The following is a 24,688-nucleotide window of genomic DNA, read 5'->3' as shown; positions in this document are numbered from 1 at the left end:
AACTCCCCGCGGAAGTACTCACACCGGAACTCCTCCATGTCTGCGCTTCCCCATTGGCGGAAGCTTCCGCCAGCTTCTACTCACTTCCGCCCACGACTCAGTTGGGCGGGGCTTTCCCTAGAAGTCACTTCCGCCCGACCCCGCCCCTCGTTCCCTTTTTGGCCGTTTCCGGCCTCAGGCCCCGCCCCATAGCGTGTGACCCCGCCCCCTTCCCGCCCCGGGCCGGCAACCCGGCCCCGCGGCGCCGCTTCCGGTGCGGGCCCCGCCCCGGCTGTGGCCCCCGGCTGCGGAGAAGTCCGAAACGCAGCTGCCGCGCCGGGGCCTGAGTGGCTGCCTCTTCCACCGCTGGCGGATCCGGAGCGCCCCGTACAGGTAAGCCGCGCGGTGCCCAGCTCCCTGAGCCTTGGCGGGAGCGAGGGCTGTGGCAGGTGGAGGGGACGGCGTAGTAGGAGGAGAGGCAGGTGTGTAGGGGAAGACGTGAAGACGCGGGCCAGTGGAGCACGGGGGCCAAGGAGGAAAAGTGAGAGCGCTGGGAGGAGCCCGGAGGCGCCCTCGCCCATTAGGGTGATATGAGATAAAGGGATGGGAAGAGTGAGGGGCCCCTGGGAACTGAGAGGGCTAGAATAGGTGGGGTTGGGACAATCTAAGAAGAGCCGGCGGATTGGCTGGGAGGGCTCAGTAGAGGTAAAAGTGATAGAGTTGGGTTGTGGGGGTATAAAGAATTTCGGGGGGTGGAGGTGTGGGGCTTAAAGGGGGCTGAGGCCAGAGGGATCCGGCAGCGAAGGTAGAGGGAATGGTGGGCGAGGCCGGCTTCAAAGCTGCAAGGAGTCCGTTGCGCCGGGCTTAGAGGTTCGGGAACTTTAGGAGAAATGAGGGAGGGAGCCGTGTGAAAAGATGGAGTGGATTTAGATTTCTGAGACCCAAGTTTTCTAAAAGTAGGCAGGTGGTATTGTTGTTTGGATCAACTAGCTGCTTAGGGACAGGGGAAAGATAGGCTCTTTGGGGGAGGGTGTGTGTATCGAGTTGTAGAACTGAGTCATCTCAGTCTTAACTAAAGAGGCTGTGAGACACCACCCCCTCTGCTGGGGACAGCATACAGAGAAGATGGTGCCACAAGATGAGAAGCAGTTGTTCAATGACTGGCAGGACTTGCATGAAAAATTATCCCGCTTGTGATTGATTGATGTTATAATGTTGTAAGGAGAATTAAAATGACCACCGAATTATTTTCTTTATTCTTTGGTTTACTTTTCTTTGACGCAAATTGTTTTTATTTTAAATGAACACTTTTGGCAACTGGATTTAATGTGGGTGTAAATCTTTGCATGCTTTGTTACACTATAAAAAGGGCTATAGCAGAATGAAAGTATTGCTTCCGGCATAACTCACTTTCTAAAGTGCCAAGAGAGGAAGTAAAGGGAGTAAGAGGCAAATTGGAATTTGAATCTTTCACAGAATGCAAAAGACGAAAGCAGTGCTTCTAAGATTAAACAGAAAATGAGAATTTTTAAATTTCTACTTTTTTGCCTAACTTTTAAAGTCCTACCATTATTCTCTAACCCGGTTTTTAAAAAATGCCTAAATCCAAACAGTTTTTATTGCTAGGAGTGTGATTACTTCCCCATGAATTTTTGAAGATACCTAGATATTTAAGATTTTGGGTTTTTTTTTTTTAATTTTTCTACCCAGTCCTAAAACAGTGGAACAACGCAAATATCAAGTCCCAACCTGTGCAGTGCAGCTTCTTCTTTCATGTGATGACAACGTTGTACGCCACGTTGCAAGTCCTGTTAACCTAAAATTTGCCCATGCATAGTAATCCATTCAGTTATGGAGACTTGCTGAGGAAGCGTAACTCAAGTGAGGTTTGCTGGGGATGGGGGCCTGGAAAGGAGGAAGGGAAGGGGGGTTGGTTAGAGGAGGAGAGGGTGTGAAAGGGGTGTGTGTTTGGAGACTGATTGGTAAGAATGCTGATAAACCTGCCCCCAGAATACTTTTGGCCTGAAAGCCTTTTCTTTTTGTATTCGTCATAGAATGTCATAGAAGTGAATCAGAAAGAAAGGGGATGTGAAGAGATTTACTAGGCTGTTTATAAAAAGAAGCTTTGCCTCCTTTACGCAATATTGATACCTGTTTCCAATTAATTACCTTAAAAATCTCCAGAGGAATTCCCCCGTTTGTTTTTTGAGTGCCCATTGCAATTTGAAACTCTTGCCTCCTTGCGTGTTTCCTTCTCTCATGTTGTTGAAATTGGATTCTTTTTGAGGCTATAATGTCTGGTTAGCATTGGCTCAGCCCACTCAAAAAGCAGGCTTGGCAGTTTGATCTGGGAAATTTTAAAAGTTTAAACCTAAGAGCAGTTTGCTAGGTTCTGCTTTTCTATGAGAGAAATCTTGCCATCTGCCTGTTAGCTCTGTGTCTTGCTTAGATGGTAATACCTTTCTCTGATGGGCCTGGGAACCTAAGCAATATTCTCTTTCTTGTAGGCAGGCCCTTCTTTCCCTTTTTTTTAATTATGGTTTTCATACTCGCAACCTCTGTACAGTGTAAACCCAGTTGCTTTTTCAGTAATAAACAGATTAATGTTTGATAATGTTGAGGAAGAGAGATCAGAACACAGATGTTTGCAGACTCAATGTCATCTGGATTTACTTCGTTTTAAACCCACAGTAGTCCACTGCAGCTGAGATTCATCCTGTATTTCTCCTCTTAAATCCTGTTCCTCTTCTGCATACTTTGCCTTACCCAACTCCCACCACCCCCTACCCTGCCCTACCCCCACCTCAAACTCCCACCACTTACTCATCTTAAAACTCAGGTTTACGGGCATATGTTTAATGCTCAGAACTCATACCCTTTACTGGAGAAAAGAAAACCTTTTTATACCTGCTTTACATTGTTGGTTTTTTTCTTCCTTTTTCTTTTCTCCTTCTTTGTGGTTTCTATTAATCACTTAGAGGTTTACACCCAGTGTGCCTGCCGGGCTGTGCCCAGGTTCAGAGCCATGCCAATCGGTGGGTGAAGCTTGAGGCAGTGATGGAGCCACTGCAGCCTCAGCAGAAGCAGCAGCCGCCGCCGCAGCAGCCACCGCCGCCGCCACAGCCACCACACCTGGCTCCTCTGCAGATGGATGCCAGAGAGAAGCAGGTTCAGCAGATGAGAGAAACCCCGTTCTTGTATGCCCAGAAGCTGGTCACACAGCAGACTCACCTTTCTGCCACACCTGGGAGGCCTTCTGGCAGCCCTGCCCTGGGTCCCTTAGCCAGAGTTCCACCAGCCCCAGCAGTGGCCCGAGTGTTTGAACGGAGCAAGGTGAACTCAGAGCCTGTGAAAGAGGAAGGAGGTTTGGAAGATGAGGGTGGGGATGATGAAGTTGCAGAGGTGGCTGAGAAAGAGACCCAGGCTGCTTCAAAATATTTTCACGTGCAGAAGGTGGCTCGCCAAGACCCCAGAGCCGCACCCGTATCTGGTCTGCTTCCAGCACCAGAGCTCCCACCACATGGACAGCAAGCTAAAGAAGACCATACCAAAGATGCTCCTAAGGCCTCAGCTTCAGTCTCCACAGCAGGGCAGCCGGGCTGGAATCTGGATGAGCGGCTCAAGCAGGTCAGTCTTTCTGGTATGGGGGCATTATTCGTTCTCCCTAAAGACTAGCCAGGGCGAGGTACTGGACTGCCAGGGTCTGTGCCAGTCTGTGCCTTCTCAGCCTACTTCAGTGACCAGCAGCCTAGACGTGAATAGACTGAGTTTTTTCCTCATAGTTGTTTTCTTGATTAGAGCGGTGAAATGTGTGAGTTGCTCCTAATATAGATTGTTCCAAGTTTAATATGGAAGACCAAGTACAGTCTTCTTTTGTTCAAAGGAAGAATGAGGTTGCAGCAGTGTTACGAGGGATATCTAAAAATGAGACGTGTGGCTCTAATTTCAGTTTTTCTAATAGTAGTTTGATAAGAGAACAGTCTTGCCTAGCACAGTGTCTTAGCTCCAGGCTAACCCAGGATCATGCTTTTTAAGGTCAGTTTTGTTGTTTTGCTCCTAAACATAACTGATGAGAACCTTTTGCATTGTGTATATTTTCCAGCAAAGAGTCTTTAGACATGATTTCATTTCACCCTTATATCACCTCCTTTGAAACAGGGCAGGGTAGACCTCACAATTCCCTTTTTATTTTTTTACTTTTTTTTGTGCTGTGCTCTGCGGCTTGCAGGATCTTAGTTCCCTGACCAGGGATTGAACCCAGGCAGTGAAAGTGCAGACTCCTAACCACTAGACCTCCAGGGAATCCCTCACAATTCCCTTTTGAGCCAAGGCAAGCTTCAGTGATTCCCAAACATGGCAGAGCATCAGAGTCATCTAGGGAGTTTTTAAAAATATGGATTCCAGGGTCCTAATGAATTATCCTAGGGGGTAGGGCCTAAGGAATCTGTGCTCTTTGCCTTCTAATTCTTCTTGTGTTTCTGACTTGCCATGCCGCTTTTCTTCACCCAAAGAATGGGACTGATGATCAGTTCTTCCAGGCTAAGTGACTTGTTGGTGATTAGGCAGGGAGTTCATAATAAAGCTGGTAATATTTGGGTACTCCCCATAAGCACATACACTCCATGTGGTCCAGTGGTGCTGTTGAGAAATTAGTTGTGAAGGGCTATGGACTTACACAGGGCATCCGAGAAGTCATATGAGAAAGGTCCTTTGCAAACTGAAAACTCAGCATCTTTCTGTCAAGGCGCCCTGCCTATGCAGTTGTTTGCAGTAGATCCCAGAGCCAGCAAGGTGGGGTTCAAATCCCATCTCTTCCATCTATTACCCTTGTGATCCTTTGGTAGGGCTCAATTCCTTTGAGCCCTCTGTGAAATCAAGATAACGAAGCCTGCCTCCAAGGATGTTATGAGGATTAACAGAACCAGCATGTGGTGGGTAGTAGTGCTCCAGGTGCTCTTTCATGCAAACAGTGCCATCCTCTGCTGCATCCACACAGACATGCTCGGAAGCAGGGGAGACGCTGAGATGCACAGAGGTTTTCCCTCAGATCACCAGGGAGGTAGTGGCAGAGCTCGGACTAGGATCAGAGAATGCCAGCTTCCCCGACAGCAGCAGCCTGGCCGCCAGCCCAGATCCGCCTCCCGGCTGATTGCTTTGGTTTAGCAAAACATCTGTGACTTGCCGGCAGCCCCCGCACTGCTGTGTGGTTGGCAGAGTTCCATGCTGGCCGCTGAGTCAGCTCCTAGTGGGATCCCGCCCTGACAGCACTGGGAAAGTTCAGGCCCGAGGTGGCTGGGCTGCCCCCGCCTTGGCAGCTGGCCAGCCTCTGCGTGTGTGCGGTCGTTCCTAGAAAGTACAGCCTCATGCGAGGAACAAGTGGAGCTCCAGAGCCTGTCTGTCTTCAGGAAGTGCAGCAGGTGTTGAGGTCAAGCCATTAGAGCTTTGAAAAAAGACACTCTGCAGAAGTGGCGTGTGTGTGCACACACGTGTGCGCCATGCAGGCACCCAACACTGGTTCTAGACAGCATCAGCCCCGTGGCTCACAGCTCAGTGCTTGGGAGGCTGGCTGTTGGTTTCTGAAACCCTTTGAGTTCATTTTAAGTTTCCGAGGCATACTCACTAATTATAGACTGCCTGGCAGAGCACCTGCCAGAATGTTTTTAAATGCCAGCATAGCTGAGGCCTAATCTCGCACCCTAAATTTACCCTCCCCCTGGATTTGGTGATCAAGAGCTGGGTTAGGGGGTCACTGGGTAACAATGACTTTAAACCTTAGATGTGTACCTTCTTTTCTCCTTTTGAATTTAAGTTTTCAAGATTGATTTGGTCTGTGCCCTCCTCCTTTATCTAATCCTTCTCCTAACAGTGGTAAATAATGTGCTTGGGGATTTTTTAAATGTTTTAGTTGTGCTTTGGAAGGGGGACTAAAAAAAACATATCCTAACGGAGAGCCTTTAGAAACTACTACAAACTGTGAGACTAGCTTTTCTTAAAAATTATTCAAAGTCTTTTGTTTCTTATGCAGTTAACTTACAGAGAGCAGAAAAAGATCTTATTAATGGGTGACGGTGTCCATTTTGTTCTTTTACATAACAAACTTTTATCGAGGCTTCTTTAGGCCAGGCCTCTGCTCCAGGGGCTAAGGCATGCTTCTCCCTTGAAGAGCTCACCAGCTAGGTTTAGCAGAGGCAGTGTGGGAACTCAAGGGGGATTGAGTCTTGGGTTGCAACAATTCTGCTCTGTCCTGACTCAGTTAAAGCCCAACTGTCCAGTCTGAGCTATGCTGCAGATATTTTAAAACAGAGTTTTGTTTCAGATATTCATACACCAAGATGAAGTTGATTTTGTCTACAGCATAGCTAACATAGCTTGGTAAATCAACAGAAATACTCAAAAGTATTTACAAGATTTGGGGCTGGTGTGGGGGCCGCAGCGGGCATCTGCCAACTGCAAAGCAAAATTTGGAACGCTTAAGGGCTCCACAGATTATCTTTTGTTTCTGATATCACATTCTTATAACATGTAAAGTCAAAATTATTTCATGTTTTCTCCTTGAAGAAACTCTTAGAAAGTAATTTGCTTCTCAAGGCCTGGATTGTTAGAAAGAGTGTGGCATCCTCTGACACCAGAGTGATGGGAAGATGGATAATGCCATTGAGCCAAGCTTCTAAAACCCATCAGATTTCGATGGGCAGAGTAAGTAATTGTAAAACAAGACAGCAGAGAACTGAGTGTCCCTTCTCTCAAGGGAGATCAGTAGAAGCCTGTCAACATACAACCAGCTAGGGGTGTTGCTGGCCTGTTAGGGGTGGTCTTCTGTCCTTCTGGAAAGAGAGCAGTTCAGGCAGTGCAGGCTTTGTCTGTCTTGAGCCCATTAATGGAGCCAGTTTTCCAGAAGGGCATAGACTCCTTCCCATAGGATAGGAAGGAAGATGAATGATGGCTTAATGGGCATATGAGAGCCAGAGAGTGTGTCTGATTTTTCTGTATATGTTGGCAGTCTCTTGGATTACTGAGTGTGAGAAGGAGGAAGGTTGACTGACTGCTTGGTCTCCAGAATCCATTACCAAGAGTTCCTCTAGGTAGTGAGGTGTGGTCTCTCGGGCTAGGCCTACTTTTCTGGGTACGCACTGCATGTCTTTGGAACATTTGATGCTTTTAGTAAAGATTGTGCAGACTATTACCTGAAAATAAATAAGATCATGAGCTTTCTCCACTTTCTTTGTAGGTCACTTTGCATGGCCTTAGCTCCGATACTCATAGTGGAATCCATCTAGATCAGTGTTTCTCAATTGGAGGTGATCTCCCCAACCCCTCCTTCTCACAAGGGATGTTTGGCAAAGTCGAGAGATATGTTTAGTTGTCATGACTGGGGCAGGTGGAGCTGTACTGCTGACATCGCGTGGGTGGAGGCCAGGGATACTACTAAACGTCCTGCAATGCACAGGACAGTCCCCCACAACAAAGAATTATCTGGCCCCCAAATGTCAGTAGCGCCAAGGTTGAGAAACCCTGCTTTAGACTGTGTAATTGGAACGAGAACATATGCTGTGCTTTCAGACACTGCCCTAGACTCTTCCTTTGTGTTTTGGTCCTGGGAACTGAAGTGTTTGGCAACCTTGAGTTTTCTTCACTTCTGTTTTCAGTATCCGTGCTGAGTTTGTGTCTTCTGTCGTCATCTGGGTGAGCAGACTGTCCATCACTTGGGGGAGGATTGGGACCTAGAACTTGCGCTCTCTTATTTGGCTCTGTCAGTGGCTCTTCAGCCTGGTGTTCCATGATACCTAAGATGTCAGTGGTGATTTGTGAGAGCGCTCGGTCGCCCTTCTAGACTTTAACCCCAAAAGGTCAAGGCATAAATACTCAGCAAACTTGTTATGTAGTAAAAGATGTAATTATTAAGTCAGCATTGGTTTTGGAGCCAAAAGATGTGGATTTAGATCCTAACTCCACCATTTGCTTGCTATAGTGCTTGGCACAGATGTCCTACCCTACCTTTCTGAGCCCATGCATACATCTCTCCCAGAGGATGATAATCCTCTCTTGCCATCCTCAGGGAGCAATTTTAAAGATATTACAAAGATGGAAGAAGAAAATGAGTGTGAAAGATCTTTGTAAAATTTATACCATTAGGCAAAGATTAGGTTGAATTGTCATTAGCACCTAAATACTTTTTGTAGCTGTAATTTTTCAATTTTTACTATCTTTGTAGGGTAAGATGTTCCATAAATCTTAGTGCTCTAAAGCAAGTCCTTTTCAAATTTTCTAGAACTGTGACCAAACTCTAGTATTCTAGGGTTCTCTGAAGCATTTCAGGATTATGTGAGTTAAAGCCATTGCACTCTTGAAGCTGCTTCTTTCCATATTAAAATAGGGATATTTCTCCTTTAGGTAGAAGTAAGCTTTGTTTATGTTGAATTCTTATAAATACATGATTAGGGACTTAACTTGGGTCTTTATCTTTCTTAGCAAAGACTAATCCCTCCATGTGCGTCCCAGATCCCATCCCCTCCTAATTTTCAGGGGCCTGCTTCATCAGTGAACCCATTTCCCTGACTCTTGGAACTCTCTTCTGAAGTTTATTCCACACTAACACATGTTCTACTATCCCCAAATTAAAAAAAAAAGTCTCCTTTTAATCAGTAAATCTGCCTGATTTGATTGCTACCAGGAAATGAGAAGTCACTTTTTATTTTTTTTATTTTAATTTTATTTTTTTTGGCCATGACACTTGGCTTGTGGGATCTTAGTTCCCTGACCAGGGATCAAACCTGGACCTTCTGCAGTGAAAGTGTGGAGTCCTAACCACTGGACTGCCAGGAAATTCCCGAGAAATCACTTTTTAAAAATTTTCCCTTGACTGCACATCTCTTTCCAACATGTTCTGTAGTCCTGACTATCCACGCACTTACCACAACAAAGCCTCTCGGAAATCGTTTGCACTCCGTACCTCCACTTTGTCACCTTCTGCTCACCCTCAGCACACTTCAGTCTGGCCTCTCTCTCTTCCATATCCCTGAAGTTCCTCTTGGTAAGGCCTCCTAGTGATCACCATGTTTCCAAGCCCCGCCTGCTCTCACCTCATTTGATTTCTCTGTAGTATTGAATTCAGTAGACACCTCTCCTTGAAACATTTCCGTTTCTTCCTTTCTGTAGCCTCTCCATTGGCTTATTTTCTTTAACCTCTTTCTCTTCTTCTATCTAACCTCTAGAACTCAGAACTCAGTTTTAAACCCTCTTCTTTATATGCTTTCCCTGGGCAATTTCTTTAAGTACTATCCACAAGCCACTGACTCAATGTGCATTGTTTGAGCCCATGTTTCCATTCTGAGTTCAATGGATATATTCCCAACTACCTTCTTGGGATGTTTTACTTAGATGTTTTACTGGCACCTCACGTTTAATACATGTAACTCTTAATTTCCAACCTACTCCCACGCAATTATTTCCTCTATTTTCCTTCTCTGTAAAGGGCATTTCTACCCACTTGGTCATTCATATCAGAAACCTTAGAGCTGACTATCTTTGTATACCTCCTACTCTGTCACTCCATCTGGTAATGCCCAGGTTATCACCAATTCTTATCAGTTCTTCCATCTAAATATCTAGAATCCTGCCACTTCTCTTCTCCACCATCACCTACTTGACCCACGCTTCTTACCTCCTGTTGTAACTATCAACAAGTTTCTGTGTCTTCCCTCCTCCATTCTCATTCTCCACACAGCAGCTAGAGTGATCTTCTAAAAACCAGATCAGATTATGTCACTACTTTAGTGCCCTCGAAGTTTGTCATCAGTTGCTCTAATTGTAAAACCCCAAATCTGCAGAATCTGATCCCTGCCTTCTTCTCCAGCCTTATTTTTGCCAGTATCCTGACCTGTCACTGTATTCCAGTCACCCTGGCCTTTGCAATGCTAGTCGTTCTGCCTAAAACACTCCTTCAGGCTCTTACCCCAGCTTCCGTTTTCACCTTAAACATCACTTTCTCAGAGGCACTGTCTTAATCTTTAGTGTAGGTCATGTTACAGGCGTACCTTGGAGATACGGCGGATTCGGTTGTGTATATCACAATAAAGGAAGTCACATGAATTTTTTGGTTTCCCAGTGCATATAAAAGTTATGTTTACATTATACTGTAGTCTAGTAAGTGTGCAATAGCATTATATCTAGAAAAACAGTGTACATACCTTAATTTAAAAATGCTTTATGGATAAAGCATACTAACCATTATCTGAGCCTTCAGCAAATTGTAATCTTTTTGTGATAGTAACATCAGAGATCACTGATCACAGATCACCATAACAAATATAATAATAATGAAAAAGTTTGAAATATTTCAAGAATTACCAAAATGTGACACAGAGACATGAAAGTGAGCAGATGCTACTTGGAAAAATAGCACCAATAGGTGTGCTCCAGGGAGGTCCGCTCGGTGCTTTGTGACGGCCTAGAGGGGTGGGACAAGGAGGGTGGGAGGGAGGCTCAAGAGGGAGGGGATGTGGGGATGTATGTATACTTATAGCTGATTCACTTCGTTGTACAGCAGAAACTAACACAACATTGTAAAACAAGTATACTCCAATAAAGATAAAAATTTAAAAAACTGGTGTGCTCAACGCAGGGTTATCACAAACCTTCAGTTTCTAAAAACAATGGAGTACCTGCAAAGCGCAGTAAAGCAAAGCACAATAAAATGAGGTATGCCTGTATATGTTGTCACTGAACATTATACTTTGTGTGGTTTGTTTGTTATGAGTCCTGTAATAGATGGTAAGCTCTAAGAGGACGGGGACCTTGTCTGTTTTGCTTATCATTGTGTCCCAGCACCCAGCAGAATAATGTCAGATAATAGGCGCTGCATAAATATTTGTTTCCTCTGCTTTCTTTTAATTTGCCCTGGTTGGTTTTTTTTTTATGTGAAGAGCACCATTTCATTTCTTTAAAAAAATGCTTTTTTATTTTAAGAGCAGTTTTAGGTCACAGCAAAATTGAGCAGAAACTGCAGTGATTTCCCATATACTCTCTGCCCCCACACATGCACCGCCTCCCCACTATCAAAATCTGCACCAGAGTGCTGCATTTGTTATAGTCGATGAACCAACACTGAACCATCATTATCACCCAAAGTCCATAGTTTACATCGGGGTTCACTCTGTGGGTTTTGACAAATGTATAATGACATGAATCTACCGTTATAGTAACATACAGAGCAGTTTGGTTGCCCTAAACATCCTCTGTGCTCCAGCTATTCATACCAACCTTTTCAGATTGGCTTCTTTCACTTAGTAATATGCACTTCAGTTTCCTCCATGTCTTTTCATGGCTTGATAGCTCATTTCTTTTTAGCACCAAATAATATTCCGTTGTCTGGATGTGCCACAGTCTGTTTATCCATTCAGCTACTGAAGGACATTTTGGTTGCTTCTAAGTTTTGGCATGTATGAATAAAGCTACCATAAACATCTGTGTACAGGTTTTTGTTAGACATAAGTTTTGAACCCATTTGTGTAAATAACAAGGAACATGATTTCTGGATTGTATTCAAAGAGTATGTTTCGTTTTATAAGAAACTGTCAAACTCTTACAGAGTGGCTGTACCATTTTGCATTCCTACCAACAGTGAATGAGAGTTCCTGTTACTCCACATCCTTGCCAGCATGTCGTGGTGTTAGTGTTGGGGATTTTGGTCATTTTGTTTAAATTGAATTTTCATTGAGATAATTGTATATTCACGTGCAGTTCTAAGAAATAATTTAGAGAGATTCCTGTACACTTTGTCCAGTTTTCCCCCAATGGTAACATTTCATAAAACTGTAGTATACTGTGACAGCCTGGATATTGACATTGATATGATCCACTGATCTTATTTAGATTTCGTAAGTTTTACTTGTACTCTGTGTGTCTGTCCTGTTTTTAAGCCTATTTAGTTGTATGTTTAACACATCTGAAATTCTTTTTACTTAACAAATGCGTTTGAAGCTGCAGATTTCTCTCAAAGTTGCTCTTTTGCTGTATCCCACAAGTTTTGATATGCAGTGCTTCCATTAGTTAGTACTAAACGTTTCAAAATTTCAGTTGTGATTGATTCTTTAACCCACGAGTTGTTCGAAAGTATTTTTTAGTTTTCAAATACGTAGGTTTTATCTTTTTAAAAAACATTATGGCTTATAATTAAGCTCTAACCATCGTTGTTAGAGAACTGGTGCGTTATCAGTTTTCTGGGATTTGTTGTGATATCCTTTGTGTTGGCCTTGTGTATGATTAGTTTCTATAAATTCTCCATATGTGCTCGGAAAGAATGTATATTCTATATTTAATAGAGGTGGGGTTGTATAGCTGTATGTTGGATCAAGCTTTTTAATTGTGTTATTCAGATCTTCCTTATCCTTACTAAGTTTGTGTGATCACTTTCAGAAAGAGGTGAATTTAAATATTCCGGTGTAAGTCCCAGCCGCTCCACGGCATGTGGGATCTTCCCGGACTGGGGCACGAACCCATGTCCCCTGCCTCGGCAGGTGGACTCTCAACCACTGCGCCACCAGGGAAACCCGTGACTGGCTTTCTTTTGATTAGTATTAGTGCATTTTTTCCTTGTACATTCCAGTCTTTATATTTTGAGACCACATACAAAAGACCTATAATCTGTCTTTTTTATTAGGTTAGTTTAATTTAATCCATGTAGTTATTAGAACTGGTGATACATTTGGACCTATTTCTGCCCTCTAACTTTGGATTTCCAGTTTAACCATACTTTTTCTTTGCTTCTTGTTTTCTCCTTTCCTGTCTTTTGTTCGCTTGATTGAATATTCTTTTCTTTTTATTTTAAATTAATGAATTTATTTATTTTTGGCTGTGTCGGGTCTTCGTTGCTGTGCGCAGGCTTTCTCTAGTTGGGGCGAGCGGGGGCTACTCTTCTTTGTGGTGCACAGGCTTCTCACTGTGGTGGCTTCTCTTGTTGCGGAGCACAGGCTCTAGGTGCACGGGCTTCAGTAGTTGTGGCACGCAGGCTCAGTAGTTGTGGCTCACAGACTCTAGAGTGCAGGCTGAGTTGTTGTGGTGCAGCAGGCTTAGTTGTTCCACAGCATGTGGGATCCTCCTGAACCAGGGCTCGAACCCGTGTCCCCTGCATTGGCAGGTGGATTCTTAACCACTGTCTTTTTCTCCTTTACTGGCTTAGAAGTTCTATTCTTTTGTTGATTAGATTTAGACTTTCATTACTGACTTTTATACTGCTTTCTTTTTTATTAATTAATTAATTTATTTATTTATTTGGCTGCACGGGGTCTTAATTGTGGCACTCGGGTTCTTTGTTGCTGTGTGTGGGATCTTCGTTACGGCATGTGGAATCTTTAGTTGCAGCACGTAGGATCCAGTTCCCTGACCAGGGATTGAACGCAGGCCCCCTGCATTGGGAGTGTGGAGTTTTAACCACTGGACCACCAGGGAAGTCCCCTACACTACTTTTAAACAATATTAGGATCTCAGAAATTCTAATGTAGCTTCTGCCTCTCCACTTCCATCATCCAATATTCCAATTTGTTTTACCCCCACCCCCAAATTAGGGTTTTTTTTTTTCCCCTACCAGTCAATAGTTATTTAAACTTCCCAACAAGTTTATCCATCTTTTTTTTCACCATTACTTCTTATATCCCATTCTTTCCCTTTGGGTTCAGTCTTCCTTTTTTAGTAACTCTTTTAGCAGAGATTTGTATATAGTAAACTCAGTCTTGGTATGCCTGAAAAATTTTTTTTAAATGTATGTCTTTCTTGGGACTTCCCTGGTGGTACAATGGTTAAGAATCTGCCTGCCAGTGCAGGGGACACAGGTTCAGTCCCTTGTCTGGGAAGATCCCACGTGTCACGGAGCAGCTTAGGCCGTGTGCCACAACTACTGAGCCTGTGCTCTAGAGCCTGCGAGCCACAACTCCTGAGCCCACGTGCCTAGAGGCCGTGCTCCGCAACAGCAGAAGCCACTGCAATGAGAAACCCGTGCACCACAACGAAGGGTAGCCCCTGCTTGCCACAACTAGAGAAAGCTCTTGAGCAGCAACAAAGACCCAGTGCAGCCAATAAATAAAACTAATAGAAAATAAAAATAAATGTATGTCTTTCTTTATCTTGCCCTTATTCTTGTACAATTGTTCACAGCTTTAGATTCTAGATTGACCATTATTCATCTTAACGCTTTGAGGATATGATCCCATTTGTCTCCTAGCAACTATTTTTGCTGTTGAGAAGTCTATTATCAGTTTAATTGTCACTGTTGTGAATCTTTTTTTCCTCTTTCGTGGCTTTAAAATTTTTACTGACTCTGCTATTTTGCACTTGTACTAGTGTTCTGGGTTTGAACATATTTTTATTTACCCCACTTGGGCCTTGATCTGCTCCTTCAACCTGGTTTGTGTCATTTTTTTTTCTTGGCTGCTATTTTTCCTTGACCGCTATTCCTTTTTTTTTCTTTTTAAAAAGTATTTATTTATTTGGCTGTGTTGGGTCTTAGTTGCGGCACATGGGCTCTTCATTGCGGCACGCAGGCCTCTCTCTAGTTGTGGTGTATGCGGTCTCCAGAGTGCGTGGGCTCAGGAGTTGCACCCTGTGGGCTTAGTTGTCCCGCAGCATGTGGGATCTTAGTTCCCTGACCAGGGATCAAACCCATGTCCCCTGCACTGGAAGGCGGACTCTTAACCACTGGACCACCAGGGAAGTCCCTTGACCACTATTGTAATAGAAGTATTTGAACCTTCTCATTTAGCCTTATTTGTATCCTTGCTTTTATAACCTTATTTCTTTATGTCTTTCTCCTGCATTCTGGAATATTTTCACATTCTGTTTTCCAGTTTCTAATTCTCTCTTCAGCTCTGTCTATACTACTTAATCACTTTAAAAAAAGTTTATCTTAATATTGTGTTTTAATATCAGTTCTTTTTTAGTTTTAAAAAATCTGCCTCTTCTTACCATGTGGTTTCTATTTCTTCCTTTAGCTCTTTGAACATCTTTAACTTTTTTTTTTTTTTTTTGCGGGACGCAGGCCTCTCACTGTTGTGGCCCCTCCCATTCTCACGGGCCCCAGCCGCTCTGTGGCATGTGGGATCTTCCCGGACTGGGGCACAAACTCGTGTCCCCTGCATCGGCAGGGGGACTCTCAACCACTGCGCCACCAGGGAAGCCCTGAACATCTTTAACTTTTAAAAAACTTTATATGGACTTGTTAAAACTCTTTATTATGGGAATTTCATCTATACAAAAGAAGAGAATGGTAACGAACCACCTGTGTCCTTTGCCCAGCTTTTAGCAGTTACCAACCAACATTCTGCCATTGTTTAAACATGCTTGTTTTTGTTTTTTTTTAATAAATTTATTTAATTTATTTATTTATTTTTGGCTGTGTCGGGTCTTTGTTGCTGTGCGCGGGCTTTCTCTAGTTGCGGCGAGCAGGGGCTATTCTTCATTGCAGTGCACAGGCTTCTCGTCGCGGTGGCTTCTCTTGTTGCAGAGCACGGGCTCTAGGTGCGTGGGCTTCGGTAGTTGTAGCATGTGGGCTCAGTAGTTATGGCTTGCGGGCTCTAGAGCACAGGCTCTGTAGTTGTGGCACACGGGCTTAGTTGCTCCACGGCATGTCGGATCTTGCCAGACCATGGCTCAAACCTGTGTCCCCTGCATTGGCAGGTGGATTCTTAACCACTGAGCCACCAGGGAAGCCCTAAACATGCTTGTTTTTTATTTATTTATTTATTTTATTTTTTGCGGTACACGGGCCTCGCACTGTTGTGACCTCTCCCGTTGCGGAGCACAGGCTCCAGACGCCCAGGCTCAGCGGCCATGGCTCATGGGCCCAGCCGCTCCGCGGCATGTGGGATCCTCCCGGACCAGGGCACAAATCTGTGTCCCCTGCATTGGCAGGTGGACTCTCAACCACTGCGCCACCAGGGAAGCCCCAACATGCTTGTTTTAAAGATGCTTTTAGAATGTCTGTATGTGTATAGGTGAGTCACTTTGCTGTACAGTAGAGATTGGCACAACATTGTAAATCAACTATACTTTGATAAAAAAAAAATTAAAGGTGCTTTTCGATTATTTTATTATTACCTCTAATTCTTGGGGTGCAAGTTCTCCTTGTGCCATGTTACTCTCCCCTTTGATGGTTAGGTTCCTCTTGCAGTGGTTTGTTTTTGTTTTTGTTTTTCAGTGTAATCCTATTTTGAGTTGGGATTTGTTTCCATGGGAGTCCCATGTGTTTTGGATTATGGAAGCATTCCTAAGGGGAGCTTTGTTTTCTCCCCTGCTGGGGCCCTACAAGTTTAGCTGGTTGCCATTGGTTTGGGGTATGAATTTGGAGTTTACATTTGTACCTGGTGAGAGCCTGGGTTTCCATTTCTTATGGACCCTCTTTTTCCATGTGGACCCTAGCAGATGGCAATGTTCGTCACTTCTTCTCCAGGTTGGTGGGCAGTTTTTTAGGCCCTAGTTCATGGGAGGGTGGAAGCGTAGTCCTTCCTGGCCTCTGGCTTTATGCATTTATCTCAGCTCTGGTTCCTGGCATGCAGGAGGCCTGCAGCCTGGACTCTTCTCCCATAGGGGTGATTAAATCCCCAGTACTCAGCCCTCAGCTGTTAAAAACTATATCTAGGTCCCTTTTCCCTTGAGCCCTTCAGCTTCGGTGCCTGCTCACTGCTCTCTGATTCCTTCCTTTTTGTTTCTGGCACTGTGCGCTCTTGGTTTCAAGCTTAGCTATGTGTGTAAGGGGTGTGGAGTGTTAAATTTTATCTAGCATGTCTAGTGAGGTTTTCTTTGGAGACGGGGAGGTGGTAGAGTTGCTCCACATCAGACTATCCTCGCTCATGATTCTGTTTGCTACTTTGGTTTTTTGCTTGTTTGTTTTTGATTTTTAATAGCTTGGACTTTTTAAAATCTCTCCTGTGCTGGATATTTGCCTTATTTCAATGAGTTGTGTGAAGTAAGCCCTGATATTATCCCCCCTTTACATGTTTGTTTTATTTTACAGATGAGGAAAGAAGGGTGAAATGGGCTGCTTGTGATCTTGGAGTTGGGAAGCTGGGCTATGAACACAGGTGGTCCGACTTCTGCCTCCATGCCTCTCCTCTTCCTATTCCAGAGAGAGCAGGGCAAGGATACTCTTTTCTCAGTGGTTTCATTACTCTAAAAGTAACTTTATTTTTTCTGATTTTCCAAGTAATTCAGACTCATTTTAGAGAATATAAAAATTTGTAAAGAAGAAAATATAATCACCACAACCATTATAACTTAGGTATAAATGTAAACATTTTCTTGTATTTCCTTTGTGTTTTGTTTTAAATGCCTATTACAGGCATATTTTTCTGGTTTTATTTTTGTGCCCAACCTTTATTACCTAACAGCCCATGAGCAATTTTTATAAAATGTTTATTATTTTAAAGTGTTATTTTAAAATAGTTTAATTTTTAAAAAACATATTACCGAAGTTATATTGACTCAAATAATATTTAAAGTACAGAAATGTGTAAAGTAAAAGTCGGCCTTACTTTCCACAGGTCATTGTTGTTAACAGTTTGGCCTATACCTTTTTAGAGCTTTTTCTCTTCACAAATACATTTGCTTGTTTTTAACAACTTACTTTTTATTCAGGAGTTTTACAACTTTTTTACTCAGTATTATGACTGTACTTTGATGCGTGTTTATAAAGATTTATTTATTAATGTTTTTATAATCATATCTCAAAATTATATAAGTAATGTGAATAGATGCTCATGAAAAATTGAAACAATATAGGAAAATACAGAGTGAAAACTTATAGTTTTAAAACATATTGTAGTGTTCTGTTGCCTACTCTGCTCCCTCCCATCCCAGAGAAGGCCACAGTTTGGCATGAATCAGCTTCTGTGGCTGTTTCTGTATATTTACCTATTTAATGTGTAGTCACAGAATGTGTGAGAGTATGTGTGTTTAGTATAAATACAAACTATCTTTGTAGATGCCGTTTGACCCTTTGCCCTTCTGTCTTTATTTCTGTGGTAGGATAGATTATTCTAGAAGTTGAATTTGCTGCATCAGAGGGTATATGTATATTACTATCTTTTCATATGTTTATTTGCCTTTTGTATTTGTTCTGTGACTTACCCTGCTTGTAGCCTTTGCCCATTTTTCTTTCTTTTTTTAACTGTGAAAAGCACATGAGATTTACTCTAACAAATTTTTAAGTGTATAGTTCACAGTATTAACTGTAAGCATAATGTTGTACAGTAGATCTTTAGAACGTTTCCATTTTGCATGACTGAAACTTATACCCATTGAACAGCAGCTTCCCATTTCCCATTCTTCTCCCCTCAGCCCCTGGCAACTACCATTATACTTACTGCTTCAGTGAGTTTAGCTACTTTAGATACTTCATATAAATGGGAGTGGCTTATTTCACTTTATTTACATTTATTTAAATTTTTATTGACATGTTTACATTATTTAGCATAATGCCCTCCAGGTTCATCCATGTTATCACATATTGCAGAATGTCCTTTTTTGTGACTGAATAATATTCCATAGTGTGTATAAACCACGTTTTCTTTATCCATTCATCCATTGATGGACACTTAGGTTGATTCTATATCTTGATTATTGTGAATGGTGCTGCAATGAGCATGAGAGTACAGATATCTCTTCAAGATCCTGACTCCAGTTCTTTTGATTAAATACCCAGAAGTGAATATTGCTGTATCATATGGTAGTTCTATTTTTTATTTTTTCAGAAATCTCTATACTCTTTCCCACCAACAGTGTACAAGGATTCCAGTTTCTCCACATCCTCTTCAATACTTGTTAATTTCTGGCTTTTTGTTTGTTTGTTTTTTATAATGGCCATCCTAGCAGATGCAAGGTGATATCTTGTGCTTTCAATTTGCATTTCCCTGATGATTAGTGATGTTAAGCATCTTTTCATATACATATTGGCTATTTATGTGTCTTCTTTGGACAAATATCTATTCAAGTCTTTTGCCCACTTTTTACTTGGGTTATTGGTTTTGGAGGAGTTGTCAAGTTGTAGGAGTTCCTTATATCTTTTGGATATTAATCCCTTATCAGTTGTATGGTTTGCAGATATTTTATCCCACTCTCTAGGTTTCCTTTTCACTCTGTCTCCTTTATCTCCTTTACTGTGCAAAAGCTCTTTACTTTGATGTAGTCCCATTTGTCTATTTTTGCTTTTGTTGGCTGTACTTTTGGTGTCATATCTAAGAGATCGTTGCCAAAACTAATGTCATGAAGCTTTCATCCTATATTTTCTTCCAGGAGCTTTACAGTTTCAGGTCTTACATCTAAGTCTTTAATCTTTTTTTTTTTTTTAAGATTTTTTGATGTGGACCATTTTTTTAAGTCTTTATTGAATTTGTTACAATATTGCTTCTGTTTTATATGTTGGTTTTTTGGCCGTGAGGCATGTGGGATCTTAGCTCCCCGACCAGGGATCAAACCCACACCCCACACGTTGGAAGGCAAGGTCTTAATCACTGGACCGCCAGGAAAGTCCCAAGTCTTTAATCATTTTGACTTGATTTTTTATGTGTGGTGTAAAATAGGATCCATTTTCATTCTTTGCATGTGGATATCCAGTCTTCCCAACACCATTTGTTGAAGAGACTGTCATTTCCCCATTGCGTATTCTTGGCATCCTGTCAAAGATCAGCTGACTGTATGTACGTAGGTTTATTGCTGGGTTCCGTATGCTATTCCATTGGTCTATTTGTCTGTCTTTATGCCAATACCATGCTGTTTTGATTACTGTAGCTTTGTAATATGCTTTGAAATCAGAACGTGTGAGGCATCAGATTTGTTCATCTTTCTCAAGATTGTTTTAGCTATTGGGGATCCTTTATGGTTCCATAAGAATTTTAGAATTGTTTTTTCTCTTTCTGTTAAGAAGTGCCCTTGGGATTTTGGTAGGGATTGCATTGAATCTATAGATCAGTTTTGGGTAGCATGGACATTCTAACAATATTCAGTTCCTCCAATCTATGAACACAGGATGTCTTTCCATTTATCTGTATCTTCTTTGTTTTCTTTCAGTAATGTTTTGTAGTTTTCAGTGTACAAATCTTCCATTTCCTAAGTTAGATTTATTCCTAGGTATTTTGTTCTATTTGATTCTATTGTAAATGGGATTGTTTTTCTAATTTTCTTCTCAGGTTGTTTGTTGTTAATGTACAGAAACAAAACTGATTTTTGTATGTTGATTTTGTATCCTGTAACTTTCTGGAATTCGTTTATTAGATCTAACAGTTTGTGTGTATGTTGTGTGTGTGTAATCTTTAAAGTTTTCTACATATAAGAGCATATCATCTGCCAACAGAGGTAATTTTATTTTTTCCTTTCCAGTTTGGATGCTTTTTTACTTCTTTTTTTGCCTAATTGCTCTAGCTAGGGCTTCCAGTACTATGTTGAATAGAAGTGGTAAGAGTAGGCATCCTTGCCTTGTTCCTGTTCTTAGAGGAAGAGCTTTTAGTTTTTCACCATTGAGTATGATGTTAGCTGAAGACTTTTCATATATGGCCTTTAAAATGTTGAGGCCATGCATTCGTTTCCTGGTTTGTTGAGTATTTTTATCATGGAAGGGTGTTAAATTTTGTCAGATTCTTTTTCTGCATCTATTGAGATAATCGTGATTTTTATCCTTTGTTCTGTTAATGTGGTATAGCACATTGATTGATTTTTGTATGTTGAATCATCCTTGCATCCCAGGGATCAATCCTGCTTGGTCATGGTATATGATCCTTTTAATGTGCTCTCAAATGTGGTTTGCTAGTAGTTTATTAAGGATTTTACATCTGTATTCATCGGGTAGTTTTCTTGTAGTGGCATTTTTTGGCTTTGGTATCAGGGTAGTGCTGGCCTCATAAAATAAGTTTAGAAGTATTCCCTCCTCTTCAATTTTTGGGAAGAGTTTGGGAAGGATTGGTGTTTTAATTCTTTAAATGTTTGGCAGAATTTACTTGTGAAGCCATCTGTTCCAGGGCTTTTCTTTGTTGTGGGGTTTTTGATTACTGATTCAGTCTCCTTACTAGTTATAGGTCTCTTCAGATTTTCTGTTTCTTCATGATTCGGTCTTGGTAGGTTGTAAGTTTCTGAGAATTATCCATTTCTTCTAGACTATCCAGTTTGCTTGCATGTAATTGTTCACAGTAGTCTCTTATAATCCTTTTTATTTCTGTGGCATTGTTGTAATGTTTCCTCTTTCATTTCCGAATTTGTCTTCTCTTTTTTATCTTAGTTTAGCTAAAGGTTTGTCAATTTTGTTCATCTCTTCAAACAACCAACTGTTAGTTTCGTTGATGTTTTTCTGTTCTCTGTTTTGTTTATTTCTGCTCTAATCTTTATTATTTCCTTCCTTCTGCTAACTTTGGGCTTAGTTTGTTCTTCTTTTTCTAGTTCCTTGAAGTATAGTTAGGTTGTTTATTTGACATCTTTCTTGTTTTTTAATGTAGACTTTTATTACTACTATAAACTTCTCTCCTAATACTGCTTTTGCTGCATTCCATGAGTTTTGGTATGTTGTGTTTTTGTTGCCTTTACCCGGCTTTCTATTCTCTTATCCTTTTCTTATTGATATGTAGTAGCTCTTTTGCATAGATCCTTGTCTTTGTGTTTCAAGTATTTTTCACACTTGTTGGTCTTTCAACTTGATTGTAGTTCTTTCATCAGGTAGTTTAAATTTTTGATGTTGCTAAATCTATTGATTTTTTTCCCTTGATGGTTTCTGTCATACTTAAAAAGGCCCTCCCATCCCCAATATTATAAAATATATATAGTTATTATTTTATGGTTGTATTTTTTATATGTAGATATTAACTGCATCTTGAATTAATGGGAAGGATGTGAAGTAGGGATCAAACTCCTTTAAAAGGCAGTGTTAAATGGCTGCAGTGTTCTGTCATGTGGATAGCACCTTCATGTGTTGCCTGTGCCCTTATTGTCACACCTTTAGGCTATTGTAAGTTTTTCCTATTATTAAAAATACAATCGTACTATATTTCTAGTTGCTTCTTTCAGGTAGATTCATAGAACAGAATTACAAGATCAGGAGAGACTAAGAAAGTAAGGCAGTTACAAGCAGGGAGTTGAAGGTGCACTGCCTGCATTTGATTCTCAACTTGACACTCTTGGATCACTTTGCAGCCTTCTTCAAGTCACTTCCTTGTGTGTTCCTTGTTCCTTGGTTTTCTCATCTGAAAAATGAGGGTAATAATAGTACCCAGCTCAGAGCATTGTGCTGAGGTTTTAACTGTTTAATGCACATAAAACACGGGATAGGACCTGGCACGTGGTTAAGTATTCAGTTATTACTGGTTGTTGCTGCTGCTGTTGTTTTTATTGTGATGGGTATTTTAAGGCAAGTGACTTTCAGAAAAGGTCATGGTATTTTAATATTTCCCTATGGGAATATAGGAGATCCCATTGCCCCAATCCTTGTTATCATTGAATATTGTCATTTTTGTAAAGCTTTTCTAATTTTACGTATGAATAACGGGCTCCTTCTTTGCCAGCCCGGGAGAGGGGGTGCACTCTCCTCTGTGTATCCTCTTGAACCTCAACATTAAACTGTTTTCTTTAGGAAATGGCTTATATTGCCTTCTAGATCCCTTTTATGGAGTTGTATTTTAGAACTTGAAGTCCACCTGCTTTTCAGTATGTGATTTTTTTTTTCCCCCCCAAATTCATCAGTCAGCCCGCAGCAGTTCTCCTAAGTTCATTCCTGTGGCTTGTTCTTCAGGTACTGATATTTATTTGAGCCCCTACCATCTGCCAGGCCCTGTGCCAGGTGCACAAGCCTCACAGAGGAGTAAGTTACTGTCTCTGTATGAGAGAGACTTAGCCTGGGTGAGGCAGCGGGCAGCAGAGGGGCAGCTGGCCTCAGAGTTGGAATGTGTATACCGTAGTGCTGTCCCCCAGGGTGTGGGGCTGTGGGGTTGGGAGAAGCCCTAGGAGATGCTCTCAAAGTTGTAAACGGGGCTGACTCGAAACACAAAGTGCACCTGTGTGTTCTGCCTGAGGAGACCTTCTCTGTGGAATCCCACACTTGAAAAATTATTTTTACTTTATAAAATAATTCATCATAGCATTTTTTTTTTTTTTCGGTACGTGGGCCTCTCACTGTTGTGGCCTCTCCCGTTGCGGGGCACAGGCTCCGGACGCGCAGGCTCAGCGGCCGTGGCTCACGGGCCCAGCCGCTCCGCGGCATGTGGGATCCTCCCGGACCGGGGCACGAACCCGCGTCCTCTGCATCGGCAGGCGGACTCACAACCGCTGCGCCACCAGGGAAGCACCATCATAGCATTTTTAAAAAACGTGTTCCCCGGTCCGGGAGGATCCCACATGCCGCGGAGCGGCTGGGCCCGTGAGCCACGGCCGCTGAGCCTGCGCGTCCGGAGCCTGTGCCCCGCAACGGGAGAGGCCACAACAGTGAGAGGCCCACGTACCGAAAAAAAAAAAAAAAAGTGTCCTTCCTATACATTTAAAATATGTAGTTTGAAGAAAAAAGTTTGATGACACTTTTCTGAAGCACCAACTTCGGGCAGGTTTCTTGACTTCTGTTCTCAGACGAAGGTCAGATGAGGTGTTCTCCCACTCAGCTCAGCTGTGGCTGAGCTGAGCTCTCCAGCTCTGGCTTTCTGAGCTCTGTGGTGTGACGTGATGTCAGCAACCATTATGGATGTTCATGTGGTAGGTAGTTCACGGGCTGTAATAAGCAGTGCTGCCAGCTCGAATTCTGCAGATAAAAGGAGCTGGGACTTTCCTCTGTGGCGCTCAGACTTAGACTTGGCTGGGCCACTTCACTCTTTGGCATAGAGGTGTCCTCATCACCAACAGTGCATTTTAGTTTTTCTTCCTCCTTTTGTAGAAACACCCCATTTCTGGGCAGTCTTCTTGATTATTGCATGGAGTGATTATATGCCTAGATGGAAAGGTTGGACTGCCACCCTCTCTCCCCTCCCCCACCCTTCCTCCTTTCTACTGCTTAATCAGAAAAGTGTCCCTTGGCTCTTTCCAAGCCACCGAGTTTGAATTGATCTTTGTTGCTTGTAAGAGGTGGGGAGGCACTTTCTGGTTCCTGCTAAAGTTACCTGACAGCGGAAGGTGTGCATCTGATAATTATAACTCTAGTGCTTCCAAGGCCTGAGCGATTGAGCTAAGAGCAGTAATCCTGATCTTATCAGGAGGGTTTTGTAGTCCAACAGTGTTGCTTATAACAGTATCTGTTTTACTTCCTGGGGCTCCCCTCTCCTTTTAGGATTCTCCTATAATCCTGCCCATTACCCCCTTGTGCATGTCTCATTACCTCCTGGGATCAGTTAAAACTGGGGGGGAGGGCAGAGATGTTTTTCTTTTCTTCCTCCTGAGATCTGGGAATTGGACTTTTAACATTACAACATCATCAACCCGCCCAGTAGTAGGATAGTCACAAATGTGGTATATAGCTAATACCTACAGAGCCACAGGTGTAGCCAAAGAAAAGGTAGTTTATGTGTTGCTTATTAAAAAAATTATAACAATACTAACAACAGCACTATTCAGCCTGAATACTTTTGTTACACATCGTATTTCAAAGTTATTAACTGATATCCATGAGCTTGGGATCAGCCCTTTGAAGTCTAGTGATTTAGCTAATGACTGCTTTGAGGTTCAAGTCCCAGGAATTTGCCCAGATCCGAACCTTGGGTGGGATTCA

At 42.4% G+C, this 24,688-nt stretch overlaps 1 protein-coding gene across 2 annotated transcripts in view; it reads left to right on the top strand.

Annotated features, from left to right (window-relative positions):
* The first annotated feature begins 266 nt into the window (after window positions 1–266).
* The window catches only part of ARID3B (AT-rich interaction domain 3B), a 52,133-nt gene continuing 27,711 nt past the window's right edge, over window positions 267–24,688 (top strand). For both annotated transcript variants that reach the window (XM_024761783.1, XM_024761782.1), the window contains exons 1-2: window positions 267–372; window positions 2,958–3,606. In XM_024761783.1, coding sequence (XP_024617551.1) covers window positions 3,037–3,606 — 570 coding nt within the window. In that variant the 5' untranslated portion in view covers window positions 267–372; window positions 2,958–3,036. The remainder of the gene's footprint in view (window positions 373–2,957; window positions 3,607–24,688) is intronic.

This window comes from Neophocaena asiaeorientalis, unplaced genomic scaffold, assembly GCF_003031525.2.
Source record: "Neophocaena asiaeorientalis asiaeorientalis breed wild unplaced genomic scaffold, Neophocaena_asiaeorientalis_V1.1 scaffold54, whole genome shotgun sequence".
Classification (NCBI taxonomy): Eukaryota; Metazoa; Chordata; class Mammalia; order Artiodactyla; family Phocoenidae; genus Neophocaena; species Neophocaena asiaeorientalis.
This window is presented reverse-complemented; position numbering and strand designations above follow the sequence as displayed.